Genomic DNA, 18771 nt, shown 5'->3' with positions numbered 1-18771 from the left:
TGGAAAGAGGAAGAGAAGTGTGGAGGAAAAGGAAGGAGGAGGAGGAAGAGGAGGGAAAGAAGAGGAGGAAGAAGGGGAAGAAGAGGAGGAAGAGAAGAGGAGGAGAGGGAGAAGGGTGGAGAAAAGGAAGAAGAGAAAGAGGAGAGGGGTGGAGGAAGAGGAAGAGAGGAAGAGAAGTGTGGAGGAAGAGGAAGGAGAACAAGGAGGAGGAAGGGGAAGAAGAGGAGGAAGAGGGAGAGGAGGGAGAGGAAGAAGAGGGGAAAAGGAGAAGGAAGAGGAGGAGGAAGAAGGGGAAGAGGAGGGAGAGGAAGAAGAGAGGAAATGGAGAAGGAAGAGGAGGAGGAGGAAGAGGAGGCAGGGAGGGACGGTAGAAGTGCCACTTGTGAGGAAGAAGGGGGGGACGGGTAGGAGATGGGGTGGGGGGTACACTTCACGGCCGAGACGGAGAGACTCAGGGAGGAGGAGAAGGCCAGACTTGCGCCGGTCGGGCCCGCCGCGCCCGGTGTCTCGGGGTTCTCCCGCGCTCCCCTCCACCGCCCTCCACCCGGCCCGCCCGCCCGCGTACCTGTTGCTCCGCGCGGCTGGGTCTCGGCTCCGGCGCCTCCAAGCAGCCCCGCGTTCCTACAAGTTGCGCCTGCCGAGCAGCCAGGCCGCCAGCGCCGCCACCTGCGCGGCCGCGCACAGCCAGGGCCAGCAGCGGGGGAGCGCGCGGGGCGGCCGCGGGCCCCGGCTCCGCGCGCGCCGCCGCCGCACCGTGCGCTGGTGCAGCTCGTCGCCCAGCGCCTTGAGCCGCGCGGCCGTGAGCTGCGCGGCCGACGATCGCAGCCCCAGGCGGCCGGCGCTGCAGGCGCACACGGCCGGGGGCCCGCGGCCGCGGTGCAGCGGGCACGGGCACATGACGGCGGGCGAGGCCCTGCTCCCTCCCTCCCTCCCTCCCCGCGCGGGCTGCGGCCGGGCCCCTGCGCCCCGCTTCCCCTCCGCCGGCCTGTGCGCCCCGCGCCCCGCGCTCCGCCGCCGCCGGGGGGGAGGCCTCCCCTGGACACCAAGTTTCTCCTTGTGTTGTGCGTTTGTTGTGCTGACGGCGCTATTATTAATTAAAGTGTCACATGGTGGAGGGGGCGGGGAGGGCGCGGGGAGGGGGGTTACATCATCCGGCCCCGGGGGGGGGGGGGGTGGCTGCGGGCAGAAGAAACCGAGAGGTAACTTTTAACCCTCGAGGCGCCGGCGGCGGCGGCGACGGTGGAAGCGGAGCGGGCGCCCGCGAGGCCCAGGCCTGGGGTAGGGGGGGGGGGATCGCGAGGACCCCCCCCCCCCCGTGGAGACCCCGGGGTGAGGAGAGGGCTTTTTCTCCTCTCCCTCCCATCCATCCCCCCCACACCCCCCAACTGAGCTCCAGTTTGGGGTTCGGTGAGGAATGCCAAGCTCGTGTTTGCCGTTTGTTGGGGGCTGGGGGGCGGGGAGGAGGAGGGAGGGGAGGGAGGGATCTGGAATTCGATTTGCTTGGTTCGGTTTGGGGTGGGGTGGGGAAGGTGGGTGGGTTGGAAACGGTAGGGAAGGGCCCCGTGCCGGTCAGCTCTGCTTCTCTCGGGGCGGGCTCGGCACCTGTTGGCTTTGCACGCAGGACACACTCGTGTCCCCCCCCCCACACACACACATACACACACACTTCTGGGCTGACCCTAAGGCGCGGTAGGGAGAGGTTGGGAGTTCTAGTCCTGACCTGGGGTAGGACGTGGATGCATCTGAAAAGACCCTCACGGGGGGGGGGGGGGGGCTTTCTAGGAAAAAAGAAAAAAAAAACTTGTTTGACCCTGCTTTCTTTAGGACTGTTTTTCGCGCCTAGGGTTATAGTGGAGAGAGGAGATCCTGATTTAAAGCGCATCGAAGACCCCAGGGGGCCAACGCGGTAGAGTGGGGGAGGGGACGTGGGGACTGAGCACCCCTCCTCCCCCAGCAGCCCCCCCCAATAGCTCCCGACTTCGTTTCCAGACTGGAAGTTGTGGCTGTTGGGAAGGGTGCTGATGGTGACAGGCCCTCTGGGTTCTTGGGGGACAGTAGGGGGAGGAGGAGGGCGTGTCAGGGCCATCTTGAATCCTCCCGGATTTTTCAGGACAACCTGGAGTGTCTCCAAGCCTGTGAAGTAAAGACAGATCCAAGTTTCCATTCTGGCCTTCTCAGCCTCCCAATACAGGTGAGTCCTTCAGTCCCTGGGAAAAGCTGCTTCCAGATCAAGAACTTTACTGGTCCTCTGTATTTACAAGCAAGAAGAGCCACCTCATTCCCCTTGGGTTGTTGCAGTTTGGTGAGGGCTCAGATGGCAGCTGGGCTCTGTGATATTGGCCCAGTCCCAGTTCCTCTACACAAATTCTAGCCAACACTCAGGGAAACCCTTGTATGTCAGAGATGGGAGCAAACCTTGCCTGTGAATTTACACATACAGAAAGTCTCCCAGCCATTTCTATGCTGGGGGGGGGGGGGGGAGTAGGGAGAATGGGAAGAGGATGTGCACTGGTACTATCCTGTTTTCAAGCTGAGGGAAACTGAGGCACAGGTGGGTAAGGCCTCCTGCCCAAGCTAACAGGGTTAATAACAAGTGGAGCCTAGATGTGAATGAGGGCCAGCAGCTGCTCAGCTCTTAACCGTGGTTTTATACTGCCCCCTGTAATCTAGGAATAATAATACCTTCCTCTCAGGATTGAGGCAGGGACTAAATAAAAGAATGTATGCCAAGCACCTGGCACCCGTGGGCCCTGGATAGACCTTGGTTCCCTGTGCTTCTGGCCAGAAGCATTTCCCCATCTCTGGGGACTCACCTCCTTAATCCTCCCTTGCCTTTGCAGAGGGGCCTGAGCCATTGCCCAAGTGAGGACTGTTCCAAGAATGAAGATAGTGTCTATTTAAAAAGCCCTTTGGATTTAAATCGAACAACCCCACCACCAATCCCCCCCTTTTTTTAATCTGCACGCTTTTAACGGCTCACTTCATGGACATTAATTTTAATGGGACGATTATTACCCTGTTTGGAAGCCTGCCCCCTTGAAATGCTGGGCGCTGGGCTTGAAAGGTGGTGCTGGGTCCTGTCCCAGAAGCGATGTTTTCTGTAGCAGAGAGAGCGAGCTCACTCTTGGCCTAGGGACCCAGCATTCAGGAGAGAAAGAGGATTAGCTGAGGGGGATGGGCACTGAAACAGAGTGTCCCTAAAATTGTCCACACTGGCATGGTTTACACTCATTCTCTGGGACCATGGCCTTAAAATACTCTGTGTGTGTGTGTGTGTGTGTGTGTGTGTGTGTGTGTGTGTGTGTAGAGTATGGTGGTTGAAGTCTGTAATCCCATGGCCTTAAAATACTCTGTGTGTGTGTGTGTGTGTGTGTGTGTGTGTGTGTGTGTGTGTGTGTGTGTGTGTGTGTGTGTGTGTGTGTGTGTGTGTGTGTGTGTGTGTGTAGAGTATGGTGGTTGAAGTCTGTAATCCCAGCTACTCAGGAGACAGATTAGGGAGGATCTTAGTTTGAGGCAAGCCCAGACAAAAAGTTAGTGAGACCACCCCCACCCTCGACGACAAACAAGCAAACTGGGTATGTTGACACAATCTGTAATCCCAGCTACCCCCAGGAGACATAGGAAGGAAGATCCCAGTCCAAAAGTAGCCTCAGCAAAAGTGGGAGATCCAACTGGAAAAACAGCTAACGCAGAAGAGGGCTGGAGGTGTAGTTTAAGCAGTAGAGCACCTGCCTAGTTCAAGTCCCTGAGTTCAAACTCCAATACGGTCAGAAGGAGGAGGAGGAGGAAGAGAGAGGGAGGCAAAGAGGGAGGGAGTGAAGAAATTTTAGATTATTTTGGAAAATAGTTTGTTGTAAATTCATTCAGGGAAAAGTTTCCTGCCAGTTGTAAGGAAGTGTAAACTCTCACTTAGAAGGAAGAAATGAGGCAAATTTTCCAGCCTGTAAAGTTTTCCCGGAGCTTAGAGCTACATATAACGGAACTTAGTAAATAATTGTTGAAATATAGACTCTGTGAGTGAATGAGTGAAAGAAAGAAAAGGAAAGTCCTAATTCATCTTTCAAGCATACAAATGAGGCACATAGAATGGTTATCATCAATAACATATTCTAGATAATTGTTATATATTCTATACCTCTCATCTTTGCTTGCCCAGATGTTCTTGCCCTGAATCATTCATCCCTTCCCCTCTTTTGGAAATCAATGCTCAAGTGTTTTGAGCTGGAAAAGGGTTGACTATTTCTTTCCTTTAATTACAGCAATCATTACCCATCCTAGGGCCTGGGACCCAGACCCGGTGAGCCTTACCTCAGGCTGTCTTAATTCATGTGGCTTGGTGGAGTGGTAAATGAATGAACAGCTGTTACCTCTCCCAGGCAGCTGTGTTTCCTGAAACCATGTGTGGATGCCAAGCCCGATCTGAGGCCAGGAGTCTGTTGGATGAGCCACAGTTCTTGAATCAGAGGTAGAGTTGTCATGGAGGCACCATGACCAGTGAGCCATTGCTGTGCTGGGCAGATTTTTCACCTTTCTGAACCTCTACTTTTCCATCTGTGGAATGGGAATTGTGATACTCCCGGCCGGCTTCATTGGGTTATGGAAGCCGAGTAAGTGTTCAGCGAGAGTGTCAGCACTCAATCATTATTCATTGTGGTCTTTGCTGACTGCCTTAGGATCGTAAGAATCCACTTAAAGAACAAAGTGGGGACCATGGCCCAAAACCCACGGGCAAAAACAAGACTATTTGGGTTGCAGTGAGTTCAACATCCAATCCTATCACAATTGTCCCAGGAAAATCCCATCCATCCACTTATCCCACAGTAGAACATCTTTCAGCGCTCCCTTTTATCCTACTTAACACTCCCATACCTGAAAAGATGGGGTAACCCATCTCTGGGGACACCCTCCCAAAGGATCTCATGGTTGACAGACATGCCTAGCAGGGGAGGAAAATGAACCAGCCCACAATTAGAGTCTCCTGGATCATCAGGCTAAAAGGGGAAACCGCACTGACCTAGAGAGAATGCCTTGATTAGGTGTCACCAGAGATAGGGGTGATTAAACTCGGGTCCCTGCTGTGACAATTCAGACACATTGTCCTTCGCTCAGGCGAGCCTCACCTTACTAAGGGCTGCTGAGCAAATCACTGGCCATGGGATTACAGATGAGAGCCCAGATGGGTTTCAACTGGGTAGAAGAACTTGGCAGACTGGGGAGACTGCACATACAGCCTGGCAAGTCCATGGTTAGTTATTTACTCCAGGACCCTGGTTTTGTTCACTGAGGATGGTTTTGCTCCCTGGGTGACATTTGGCAATATCTAGAGACATTTCCTCACCGTCAAAATTGAAGGGCATTATTGGTATCAATAGGTAGAATTCAAGGATGCAGATAAACCCTCTACCAGTGCCCAGATAACAGAATTTTCTCACTCCCTGCCCCCCCCCCCCACGGTCATTTGTGCTGTTACAACTTCTCCATGACTCCCAGTCAGAAAAAGGACATCTTTAAGCCCCAACTTCCCAATCAATCACATCAAACAGGTTACCAGAAAAGTTAGTGGGCAGCCAGATAAACTCAGTTTGGCGAGAAAAGAATTCAAGCAAGACACAAACTTAAATAACAGTAACAGGAAGGTTTATTAGGAAAGAAATAATGGCAGCTGGGTGCCAGTGGCTCACACCTGTAATTCTAGCTACCCAACAGGCTAAGGTATAATGATTGAGGTTCAAAGCCAGCCTGGGCAGAAAAGAGTGTTAGACCCTTACCTCCCATTAACCCAGTGAAAAAGCTAAGAGATAACTGCCAGGCTAGGCTTAGAGTTCAAACCCCAGTCCTGGCACAGAGAAAGGGTGGGGGAGAAAGGAGAGAAAAGAAGGGAGGAAGAGAGGAAGAAAGAAGGAGGGAGAAAGAAAGGAAAAAAGAAAGAAAACAAGGGAAGAAAGGAAGAGAAAAAAAGGAAAGAGGAATAAAAGGAACAGAATATGACAGAGAAAGAGCATCAGGCACAGATATACCCCCGGGAAGACATAATTTCTACCCTTCTCTTTCATCTTGGCACTCTACCTCCTAACAGAGCTTGGCTTTGCGTTAAACAGTAAGAACTGGAGGAGCCGGGCACTGGTGGCTCATGCCTGTAATCCTAGCTATTCAGGAAGCTGAGATTTTAGGATTGTGGTTCAAAGCCAGCTTAAGCAGGAAAGTCTGTGAGACTATCTCCAATGAACTACTCAGAAAAAGCGGGAAGTGGTGCTGTGGCTCAAGTGGTAGAGCGCTAGAAATAGGACTTAAGGTGTGGTTTAATGGTAGAACTCCAACTTAACCAACTCAATGTCCTGAGTTCAAACCCTAGCACTAAACCACTGGTCTTCACTTCATGGTGATCACCAAAGACAAGAAATTGGCAAGCTGAAACCTGTATGTTTTTCTTTAAAAAATATTATCAGGACACTGGTTGGTGGCTCATGCCTGTAACCCTAGCTATGGCTTGTCATTCAAAGTCAGACTGGACAGACATATCTGTGAGAGTCTTAATCTCCACCTAACCAGCATAAAGTCAGCATAAAGAAGTGGAGCTGTCGCTCAAGTGGTATATAATGCCAGTCTTGAGTAGAAAAGCCCAGTGAAAGCATAAGATCCTGAGTTCATGCTCAGATAATAGATTCTTATAGAATAGCATCATCACCAGATCACCAGGATATTGATACAACTCGCTGATCTTATTCAGGTTTCAGTGACAGGTGTGTGTGTGTGTGTGTGTGTGTGTGTGTGTGTGTGTGTGTGTGTGTGTGTGTGTGTGTGTGTGTGTGTGTCTAGGTTCCTTTTACCTACCACCGCAGTAGAGCTACTGATCCCATGGTCTGGATGTACCATTATTTGTTGAAACATTCATCCATTGAAGAATATCTGGGTTGATTCCAGTTTGGGACTATGAGAAACGAAAGCTACTATGAACATTTGTTTACAGGGTTTTGTGTGAACATAAGTTTTCACTTTTCTGGGATAAATGCCTAGGAATACGATGGTTAGGTCATATGGTAATCACTTGTTTCATTTTCTAAGACACTGCCAAACTGGTTTCCGAGTAGCTGAACTGCTTTAGGTTCCCACGCACAATGTGTGAGGGACCCGGTTTCCCCTTCCTCTCCAGCATCTGATGTCACGAGTTTCTATTTTAGCCATCCTGATAGGTGCATGGGCGCATCTCATGGTGTTTCTATTTTCTTTCATTTTCCTTCCTTCCTTCCTTCCTTCCTTCCTTCCTTCCTTCCTTCCTTCCTTCCTTCCTTCCTTCCTTCCTTCCTTCCTCCCTTCCTTCCTTCCCTCCCTCCCTTCTTCCCTCCCTTCTTTCTTCCCTCTCTGACTCTTTCTGTGTGTCTTTCTCTGTCTCTCTCGCTCTCACTTTTTTTTTTTTTTTAAATTTCTTTCTGTGTATGTCAGTCCTGAGGCTTGAACCCAGAGCCTGGGTACTGTCTCTTAGATTTACCACTCAAGGTTAGTGCTCTGCCCCTTGAGATATAGCTCCACTTCTGGCTCTTTGCTGGTTAATTGGAGATAAGTCTCACAGATTTTCCTGCCTGAGCTGGCTTTGAACTGCGATCCTCAGCTCTCAGCCTCCTGAGTAGCTAGATGACAGGCATGAGCCACCACACTGGCACCCAGCTCATCTCCATTTTTAATTTGCTTTTGTCTAACAAATGGGTAGAGACAGTGACCATCTTTTCTTGTGTTTATTTGCTGTCTGAGGATCCTCTTTTTTTTTTTTTTACTTTTTGCAGACAAAGTTTTTTTGTTTTTTTTTTTTTGGGTCCGGTCGTGGGGCCCAAACTCTGGGCCTGGGCACTGTCCCTCTGCTCTTCAGCTCAAGGCTAGCGCTCTACCACTTGAGCCACAGCGCCACTTCCGGCTTTTTTCTTTTTGCTTATGTGGTGCTGAGGAATCGAACTCAGGGCCTCAGGCATGCAAGGCAAGCGCTCTACCACTGAGCCACCTTCCCAGCCCTGCAGACAAAGTTTTATTGGAACACATTCATACCTATTTATTGATGTATCTTCCTGATCTTTTACAACAGCAGGGTTGGATACCTGTAACAGATGATACGGCCTGCAAGCTTTAATATTTACTATCATCCTTCACTGAAGGGTGAGTTGGTAAGAGTTTGGAAACTAAGGAAGGACTACCTGAGAACAGTAGGCTACAGATGTGGCCTAGCATCCGATTTTTGTTGGTGGTGGTGGTTGTATAGCTTGAACTCAGGGCCAGGGCACTGTCCTTGAGATTTTGTGCTTTGAAACACACCTCCACTTCCAGTTTTCTGGTGGTAAATTGGAGATATGAGTCTCACAGGACTGGGAAGGTGGCTCAGTGGTAGAGCACTTGCCTTGCATGCATGAGGCCCTGGGTTTGATTCCTCAGCACCACATAACCAAAAAGAGAAAAAAAGCTGGAAGTGGCGCTGTGGCTCAAGTGGTAGAGCGCTAGCCTTGAGCTGAAGAGCTGAGGGACAGAGCCCAGGCCCAGAGTTCAGGCCCCACGACTGGACCCCCCCCCCAAAAAAAAGAGTCTCACAGATTTTCCTGTCCAGGCTGACTTTGAGCCACAATCCTCAGATCTCAGCCTCCTGAGTAGCTAGGATGACAGGAGTGAGCCACCAGCACCTTGGAGGCTCCTGTGATGAATGGACATTAAGACTCAGGATGCTGGCAGGTTTTCAAAGAACTCAGGTGCATTATAGCCGTTCCTGACCCTGTCCTCTTAACAACCCCTATGATATCCATAAAGGGCCTTGAAGAAATTTTGAGTGGCTACAGGTACTTTGCTGCTATTCAGCACCCACAGAAATCCCAAGTTACTGGTGAAAATGTTTGATTTTCTATTTTTCATTCCATTTGTGTGTCACCTATAATTAGATTTCCAAAGTGCTCAGCACACCCAAGTGCCCCCAGTGATTTTTTTCTTTTTTTTTTTTTTTTTTTGTCTGTCGTGGGGCTTGAACTCTGGGCCTGGGCGCTGTCCCTCAGCTCTTCAGCTCAAGGCGAGCGCTCTACCACTTGAGCTACAGTGCCACTTCCGGTTTTCTGGTGGTTTATTGGAGATAGGAGTCTCACGGTCTCTCCTGCCCGGGCTGGCTTTGAACCGCGATCCTCAGATCTCAGCCTCCTGAGTAGCTAGGATTACAGGCGTGAGCCACCAGCGCCCGGCTTTTGATTTTTTTCTTTTAAACAAGAAAGAAGACTCATCTCTTCAGCTGATTGCAAAGTGAAATAAATCAGAATTCTTGCCTGTAATGGCATTTCCTTTTTAGAGCAATGAATTCATCTTTCTCTCTCCTGCTTTCTCTCTCTCTGTATGTATGTGAATGAGGTGAGAGTATCTTTATTACATGTAGCCTTAGCAACAACACAAATATTTACCAAGCGTCTACTGAATATAGAAATGGATCCCTGAACACCTATTCTCTGAGCCCCATCATTAATCCATCTATCCATTGTCCAGCTGTCTATTCGTCCATCTGCCCATCCATCCATCTCTCCATCCATCCACCAACTCATCCATCCATCCATCCATCCATCCATCCAATCAACAAAGACTTATTGAGTACATCCTAGAAACCAGGCTCTGTGTGAGGAACTGGGAATACAAAGATGAACAAAATATGGCTTCCCCCCTCACAGAGTGAGTGTTTTAGTAGAGGAGACACACAAAGAAATAAATAATAGATAAAGTTATCTACCCATCGAAGTCACTTCTATTTCCATGACAGAGAATGTTGTGTATGGATGCATCACTTAGATGGAGAGGTCAGGGGTGGCCTGTCAGAAGACTTCACGTTTGAGCTGAGAGCAGAAGAGAGGGAGGGTACAGACTCAATGAGGAGAGACACAGGAGAAGTGGTTTAGAGACAGAGAAGTAGGAACAAAGCCCCCCCTTCTTTTTTGGTCAGTTGTGGGGCTTGAACTCTGGGCCTGGGCACTGTCCCTGCGCTCTTCAGCTCAAGGCGAGTGCTCTACCACTTGAGCCACAGTGCCACTTCTGGTTTTCTAGTGGTTTATTGGAGATAAGAGTCTCAGGGACTTTCCTGTCCAGGCTGGCTTTGAACTGCGATCCTCAGATCTCAGCCTCCTGAGTAGCTAGGATTACAGGCATGAGCCACCGGTGCCCGGCTGGAACAAAGCTCTTGAGTAGCTATGATTACAGGCATGGGCCATTGGTGCCCAGGGGCATTATTCTCTCATTTCTTTCATTTTTTTAAAATGACACATGGTAATGACACAATTATGGTACAGAGTGAAAATTCAATACATACATACAATGTATAATGAGTAAATCAGTGTGGGCAATTAATATTTCCTTCTTAACTCATTTTTTTCCCAGGACTGGGGCTTGAACTCAGGTCCTGGGGTGCATTACCTTTTTTACTCAAGGCTGGCACTCTACCACTTGTGCCACAGCTCTACTTCTGGTTTTTTGGTGACTAGTTGGAGATAAAAGTCTCTGGGACTTGTTTCTCCATCCTAGCTTTGAACAGTGATTTTCAGAACTCAGGCTCCTAAATAGCTAGGATTACAGGTACATTCTTTTTTACCTTACTGTCCCTACACTTGTACTTCCTTCTGGAAATCTCTCCTGATCTTCCATAGCTACCTGAGTTCATAGTTTATATACAGCTCCTTAGGGAGGCCTTCTACTTCTCCTTGATTAAATCAATCCCACTCCCGGCTTCCACAATCACTTTTTACCTCCCACAGATTTAAACTTTTGTATTCATTTGCTTACCTTCTCCCCTCTCACTTACATGTAAAATTTATTTTTTGCAGTCTTAAAATGCTAAACACTCAATGCTTAGATTATAGTAGTCGATAGATGCAAGTTTGTTGAATGAAGAAAATTTACTCAACCTCAACGTTCATCAATACATGGACAAACTATGGTAAATGTAACAGGCTATCTCACAGCAATAAACAGGAATTAAAAAGGCTAAAAAATAATAATACTCCCCAAGATATGGACACACACACACAAAAAACAAAACAAAAAAAACAAAAAACAAAAAAAATAATAATACTAAGGTTTGAGAGGCTGGGGAAGGAGAGGGCAGCGCGAGGGGGCGTGGCTCGGGAGGGGCTGCGACCGGGCAGCGCGAGGGGGCGTGGCCCGGGAGGGTCTGCAACCTGGCAGGGCGAGGGGGCGTGGCCCGGGAGGGGCTGCGACCAGGCAGCGCGAGGGGGCGTGGCTCGGGAGGGGCGGCGACCGGGCAGCGCGAGGGGGCGTGGCTCGGGAGAAGCTGCGACCTGGCAGGGCGAGGGGGCGTGGCCCAGGAGGGGCTGCGACGGGGCGAGGGGGGGCAGCACGACGGGGCGTGGTAGTGGGCGTGGCCTCCCTTCCGGAACCTAGAAGCCGCGGTTGAGGCGGCTTCCGGCCGCGGCGGACACTTCCTGCGGAGGGACCGTCCCGTGGCACCTGGCGGGGTTGAGGAGGACACGCAGGCCCGGGAGCGACGACGATGGACGACCACAGTCTGGAAGAGTTCCGTCGGCGCTGGCAGGAGGAGCTGGCGCAGGCCCAGGCGCTGAGGAGGCGGCGGCGGCCCGAAGCTGCCGAGCGGCGTCCGCGGCGGCCTGAGGTGGACCCCGGGCGCGGCGAGCAGGCCTCAGGGTATCTGGCCCTGGCCCAGGGTCTCCTGGAGGGCGCAGGGCGGCCCCCGGCGACGAGAATCAGCCGGGGGGACCGGCAGGACGCGGCCAGCCGTTCCCGCTCCCCTCCGGTTCGCGAAGCCCCAGCGGGCGGGGAGCAGCTGGTGGACCAGCTCATCCGGGACCTGGTGAGTGGCCGCCGCCGCCTGCTGAGGCCTGGCCCTCTCCCCCCATCCTCCCCTCCGCCTTTGGGGCGAACCCGCCGATGAGTGGGAAAGTTAACTTTCTCTGTGGGTTGTGTGTGTGCGCGCGCGCGCGTGCACGCACGTGTGAGTACCCCTGGAAGCACTTTCTCAACCTGAGGTTCTTTGACACCTCCCCCCTCCCAGGTTTAGCCAAGTCTGCGCGCATTTTGGGGGTGTTGCGACGCAGGCTTGTGAGTAACCAGGCATTCAGTGAGTAGAGGGATGTTCGCGAAGATTCTACAGTGCCGCACAGGACAGACCGTCAATGAGGTGTTGGAGAAATCCTGCTCCAGACAAAAATGGACTTCGGAAAGGACGTCCCAGGAAACGAAGAGGAAGGAATTAAATTTCACTTTTCTGTGTAGATTTGTTTGTTTTTAATTTTCCTAACTCTGTATGTGTTAAAAAAATTAAAATAGGAAAAAAAAAAAGAGGAAGAATCCGTTGGGTAACTATCCTTATGATAGAGGCTTTCATCTTTTGGGGCTTGGATGGAAGCTGGAGGCCCTGTCCCCAAATTGGGGGAGTTAAGATCACCTTATTCCCATCCATGGCTCCCAGATAAAGAATTGGGACATGACAGTTGGCTTTCATGATTTTGCATAAGCTCAAAGAAAATGTCCAGAACTTTCCAATTGGGAATAAATCTTTGAGAGAAAGTTAGAGAAATTTGTCTCAGGGAATAATGGCTAATTGTATGCAACTTGTAGGGTTTGGGATTTGTTTATTTATGCATACCAGTTGTGTGGCTTGAACTCAGGACCTGGGTACTGTCCTGAGCCTCTTTGTGCTCAAGAATAGCACTCTACCACTTGAGCCACAGTGCCACTTCCAGCTTTTTTGAGTAGTTTACTGGATATAAAAGTCTTGCATCGACTTTTCTGCTCTGGCTGGCTTTGACACTCCATCCTCAGAGCTCAGCCTCCTGAGTAGCTAGGATTATAGGCACTAGCCACAGGTGCCTGGCTATTTTGTTTTTTATGTGGTACTGGGATTTGAACTCAGGACCACAAGTTTCTGGGCTGTATGCTGGCCCTCTATCATTTGAGTCATAACCCTCCAGCTTCTCTTTATATGTGTGTGTGTGTGTGTGCATGTGTATGTGTGCATGTGAGTGCCCACCCACCAGTATTGGGGCCTGAATGCAGAGCACTGTCCATTAATTTTTTTTCACTCAAGGCTGACACTACCGCATGAGCCATAGCTTCACATCTGGATTTTTTTTTTTTTTTTGAGGTTTGAGATGAGTCTCATAGAATTGGCATGGAATCACTGTTCTTAGATCTCAGCCTCCTGACTAGCAAGTATTACAGACATGAGCTACCAGCACCCAGCTTCCAACCTGGCATTTTGCTGGTTATTCTGGAGATAGAGATTTGGGGATTTTTCTTTTGAGCTGGCTTTGAACTATGATCCTCTAGATCTCAGCTTCTGAGTAGTTAGTATTATCGAAGTTGAATCATAGATGGCCAGCCTAAACCAACTTTCTGAGTTTCTGGCTTTGTATTGTGACTTGATTCTAGTATAACAATCCAGTGAGTTAGGTTTTATTAGCTCCTTACAAAGAAGGTATTGTCTGTGATTTGCTCAAGATTCTAGGTTCTATTGTCTCCTTACAAAGAAGATATTTTCTGTGATTTGCTCAGGAATACTCTGATGAGGGGATTAGAATTCTTTTTTTTCTTTTTAGTAGTACTGGGGTTTGAATTCAGGGCTTTTTGCTTGCAAAGCAGGTGTTCTGTTGAACCTTGCTCTGATCATTTTGAGATAGGGTTTTGCTTTGTTTTTGTTTTTTTTTTCTTTTAGTGCACACTTGGAATGTGACCTGCTTATTTTATGCTTTCCATTTTAGCTGGTACAACAGGTGTATATCACCACGTCCAGTTGCTCCCTTGAAATGGAGTATGTTGAATTGTTGTTGGTGATGTTGTTGTTCTTAACCAGGACTAAAACTTTCATCTTGATCCCAGCCTCCCAAGTAGCTAGCTAGAAGTACAATCTTCCTGATCTCCATCTCCTGAATAGTTGTAATTACAGTTATGAGCCACCTTGCCTAGGTAGACTCATGTGTTTTGAACTGTTATTTTCACCAGGTGAATCTTGAGTTGGCCTTACTTGAGGTCTTGCTGAAATACAGAACTGCTGAGACAGTTGCCAGGGGAGGGGGATTCCAAGCCTGATGAGTGACTTAGTCAGGGTAGTCTAAGATAAGTTCTCTATTGTGTACCTTACTCTGGGCCTTAAATCCTGATTTGCAAGGCCCTGAGGGAACATAGTGGAGTAAGCCACATGACCTAAAAAAAAAAAAAAAAAAAAAAAAGAAGGGTCCTGCCTGTGGGAGGAGCTAGGAGACATAGAATCTGTTTTCATTTGTGGTTAGGGAAAGCCCACCTCCTCTCCTGGGGGTCCTTGAGAGCCACCACATCAGTGACGGCAAGGGTCTACCAGGAGCAGCAACCCAGCTTCCGGCATCTCCACTTTTAAAAATGTTTATCCCTCATCAGTCATGCTGCTATAAACAAAGCAATAATAATTCACTATTTGCTCACTTGCTGTCACCTTGGTGCTCAAAGGCATTATCTACAGTTTTCCCAGCAACCTTCCCTAGTGGTCATTTTCCACTCCTCCTGGTAGCTGAGCATTGGGAAAGTAGTGGTCATTTCCCACTCCTCTTGATAGCTGAGCATTGGGAAAGTAGCTTGGTTTTGAAGGCACTGTTAACAAACCTACCGAGTACCTTTCATCTCAGCAGTGATGGTAATGTTTATTGATAAACATCACAAGGGTCAGACAGCTGACACAAATGAGTGAGGTAGGGCAAGTGTTACATGTCCTATCCTTTCTGTCCTAGCTCATCATCTAGTGGTTTGTGGGGCAACTTTTCCAGATTCATCATGTTTTCTGTTTTGTTTTTAAACTTGTGCTTGAATACAGGACCTCATACTCTTTTTTTTTTTTTTTTTGTCCGTCATGGGTCTTGAACTCTGGGCCTGGGCGCTGTCCCTCAGCTCTTCAGATCAAGGCGAGCGCTCTACCACTTGAGCTACAGTGCCACTTCTGGTTTTCTGGTGGTTTATTGGAGATAAGAGTCTCACAGTCTTTCTTGCCTGGGCTGGTTTTGAACCATGATCCTCAGATCTCAGCCTCCTGAGTAGCTAGGATTACAGGCGTGAACCACCAGCGCCCGGCCAGGGCTACAGCCATACTGCTACTTTTTGCTGATTAATTGGAGATGAGTCTCAGATTTGTCTGCTGGCTCAGGCTTGAACATGATCCTCAGATCTTCACCTCCTGAGTAGTTAGGATTACAGGCATGAGCCACCAGTGTCTGTTTGTCTGTGAATTTCTGTGCATAGCATTATGAGATTCATCTCCAGGAAATACATTGCATTGTATTTATTCATACTGCTATTGATGGGTGTTACTGATAGCCAGGTTGTAGGTAGACAGTTTGCAGCTACTAGGAGCACTTTTGCTGTGAGGGTTTCTTTTAATTTAATCAAACTGGGATTCAAACTCTTGATCTGACACTTTTGCTCACTGGTTGACACTCTACCACTTGAGCCAAGCCTCCAACCCCTGCTGTGAGCATTTCACAGATTTTTTTTTTCTGGTCCTAGGGCTTGAACTCAGGGCCTTGAGCTCCTTTTGCTTAAGCTTAGAGCTCTACCACTTGAGCCACAGATCTACTTCCAGCTTTATCTGTGATTAATTGGAGATAAGAGTCTGACAGGCTTTCCTTCCTGCTTAGGCTGGTTTTGAACCTCAATCCTCTTTATCTCAGCCTCCTGAGTAGCTAGGATTAGGGACATGAGGCACTGGCACCTGGCTATTTCACACATCTTTTAAGCTGTATGCATATTTTTTTTCCCTGGGGCATTCACCCAGAAGTAGAGTTGCTGTGTCAAGGATGATACAGATGGCAGGCTTGGTCGACTGTTTTCCAAGGTGCTTGTTGTACTGGCCTCTCACTTTTGATGGTAATTTGAGAATGTGGAGTGTAGCGTTTCACTTTCTTTACCATAAATAAAATGATACCCCGCTGAGATGATGTAAGACATGTGAATTGACAGGAACTGGGTAAGAGGCTAGCGACAAGCTGGGAAGTACATGTGCAGTTGGGCTGTCCACAGCTGCTGCTGGTTGCCATGTAGTTGTGTGGTCATCCTGTTGAAAGTTCCTTAGACTTTTTTTTCTTAGTAGTTTTGTTTGTTGTTTTTTGTGTTTTGTCTTCATGCTTCAAGCACTACCACTTAGGCCATGACTCTCAATCTTCTTGCTGTAGATATTTTTTGGTTTACTTTTCAGAGTTGAGTTGCCTTTTGGTGGGCAGCTGAACAGCATGCCCAACTGGCAGCTGGTGGGGTAAGGCCAGAGCTTTGGTCAGGAAGCACAGCTGGCAATGCAGACCTACAGCTGTCTCTTCCTAGGCTTGGTCTGAAGAGGCTTTTAATGGCACCACTAGAAGTTCCTTGCTCACATGGGAGAAGCGAGTAGCAAAACTGGCACTTTCTATCTCCTCTTTTATCACCCTCTCCCTAAACCCAGGCTCCTTGGAGATGGTAGAGCCCCTGAATTTTTTTAATACGATACTTGTTCCTGTTTTTATTGTTTTGGTGAATTGAATCTAAGCAGCAAATCAGCTAGTGCCCAATTTAAAGTGGACTAAAAAGGTCAAGCCAGATGTGCCGCACTATGTAACTGAGCATTGTGGGTGCTGCTGCTTGTTCTGGGCACCTCCTCTGAGCCCTCCTTCACTTAATTGACTGTGGTCACTGAGTCTGTCCCCTCATGGGGATAACATGGCTACTGTCAACTGTGGCCTTTCTGTCACTTTAGCAGCACCAGGGAAAAGAGCACAGCCTCTGTACTCCCTGTTCTGTGCAGCTCAAGTCCTGAGCCTGAGAACTTCCAGGTCTAGACTGGGTCCTCTGGCCAGTTTTAAACCTAATGCTGATTGAGACTGTCCAGATTTGTATCCAGCCCACGCCTGTTCATCAGTTTATGGAGCTGGGGAATCATCAGAAAATTGGATGGACAGTCTGTCTTGAGACAGACTCTTAAAAAAAAAACAACAACTAACAACAACAACCAAAACAAAACTAAAACTAAAAGAATGACATGAAGGCAGGATAGCCCCGCTTATGAGTCTGAATTATGGAGTTAGCAGAGCCTAGTTCAGGCTCGGGTATGTGGCTGACTAGTTCACTCCTGGTGATGTGAGCTCATGCAGTGGCTTAGCTGACTGACTTTGCTTCCTCCCAGCTCTCCTTTGTTTATGTTAACCTCCCCCATTCCTCCAGTCTACATTTCTCTCCTACGTTAGACAGTTCTTATTGCCAGGGCTACTCATTTTTCGTGTTGCTGCTGCTTGAGTGCACCTGGAGGTGATCTGTGGATATATACTAGGACAGCTCATCATGCAGTTTATTTAGTCTTTGCTGCATGTTTGCTGCTTGAAGCATGCATGCATTTCGTGGTGCTCCTAAGTGCAAGACACTGTCCTAGGCTTTAAGGGTACAACGGTGAACAAGACAGAACAAAGCATGTTCCTTTGTCATGGGAAAGAGGGAGCCAGTGGGAAGACAAACAATTGCCAGACAGTCAGTGCTCTGGAAGAAAGAGCAAATGGAGGGCATCGTAGAGGGAGGACAGCTGTATTAAGCAATGCTCTCCTACAAGGCCTTTCTGGGAAGGTCCCATTTCATGGAAGACCTAGGGGAGGGGAGGGAGCAAGTTTGCAAATGGTGAAGGATGGAGGGGAGGAACAGGTATGTGGCCAGGCCTAGTGGCCTGTAGTAACCCTTTTGCAAGGTCACACAATCCGCTTTAATGCTAGTATTGTCTTAAAATTCTTGATTATTTCCAACCAAGAGAGCCCACATTTTTGTTTCACACTATGCCCCATAAATTAAGTAGCCAATGCTCATGTGGGATTACTTGGAGGAATATTTTTGTTTGTTTGTTTGAGCTAGGATGTTGCTGTATAGCCCAAGCTAGCCTTGGATCCATTATGTATCTCAGGCTGGCCTTGAACACTGAACTGTTAATCCTCTAATCTCAGCCTCCCAAATACTGGGATTATAGGTGCTGCTGTTTTGTACTGCTTGTTTTATTTTTTAGAGGGCTGTTCTGGGATTAAATGCAGGGCTTCACACTTAACTAGGCTGGTACTCTACTACTTGAGCCACATCTTCAGCTTTACTTTTTGCTGGTTATTCTATAGATTTTTCAGGGGCTTTTTTGCCTGGGCTGACTTCAGACTGTGACCCTTCAGAATTCAGATCCCTGAGTAGCTAGGATTGCATGCAGGAGACACTAATACTAAGCTTGTTTGGATTTTTTTTTTTTTTTTTTTTTTTTTGCGGGGAGGGGTTCTGGTCCTGAACACAAGGCCTGGACACTATTTCTAAGCTTCTTTTGCTTATCCATTGATCTCAGCCTCCTGATTAGGTAGGATTTACAAGCGTGAGCCACTGGTACCTGGCTTTGGATTTTTGACCAAACAAATCCATACCTATGTGTACTACTGCTCTGTGATACGAAGCTTCTGACGGGGACCTGCTCTTCCTCTTCCCTTCTGACTTTGGTGTGTCCTACAGCTGTGATCTCAGTCTAGACGAAAAAGAGTCTGGAAAGCTTTACAAGGCCTTTCTTGACTGCCTCTTGGGATTCGCACAGCCTGCCTCACTTGTTTTTTTGTGGGCATTTTCTTTACCCTATGCCAGAGTTTCCAAGGTAATAAGGCCAGTTAGTAATGAATGAGAATGAATCTCAAGGTTGGAAGCCTCTACTTGTATTTATTTTTTATTTTTAAGAAGGATTCGTCAAGGTGCTGGTAGATCACGTTCCTGTAATCCTAGCTACTGGGGAGGCTGAGATAGGATCATGGT

At 48.6% G+C, this 18771-nt stretch overlaps 2 protein-coding genes across 2 annotated transcripts in view; one reads left to right on the top strand and one right to left on the bottom strand.

The window, feature by feature from the left end:
- Positions 1-621: 621 nt before the first annotated feature.
- Positions 622-897, bottom strand: Hrk (harakiri, BCL2 interacting protein). The gene has a single exon (XM_042669549.1). It carries the CDS (start codon positions 895-897, stop codon positions 622-624), a length of 276 nt encoding a protein of 91 aa, XP_042525483.1.
- A 10534-nt stretch (positions 898-11431) lies between these two features.
- Fbxw8 (F-box and WD repeat domain containing 8) overlaps positions 11432-18771 on the top strand; it is an 83438-nt gene continuing 76098 nt past the window's right edge. The window contains exon 1 of the mRNA XM_042669639.1: positions 11432-11821. Within this exon, the coding sequence (XP_042525573.1) occupies positions 11504-11821 (318 nt within the window). The 5' untranslated portion in view covers positions 11432-11503. The remainder of the gene's footprint in view (positions 11822-18771) is intronic.

Source organism: Dipodomys spectabilis, unplaced genomic scaffold, assembly GCF_019054845.1.
Source record: "Dipodomys spectabilis isolate Male_0828 unplaced genomic scaffold, ASM1905484v1 ptg000499l, whole genome shotgun sequence".
NCBI lineage: Eukaryota > Metazoa > Chordata > Mammalia > Rodentia > Heteromyidae > Dipodomys > Dipodomys spectabilis.
Note: the sequence above shows the minus strand (reverse complement) of the source record. Positions and strands in the feature narration are given on the sequence as shown.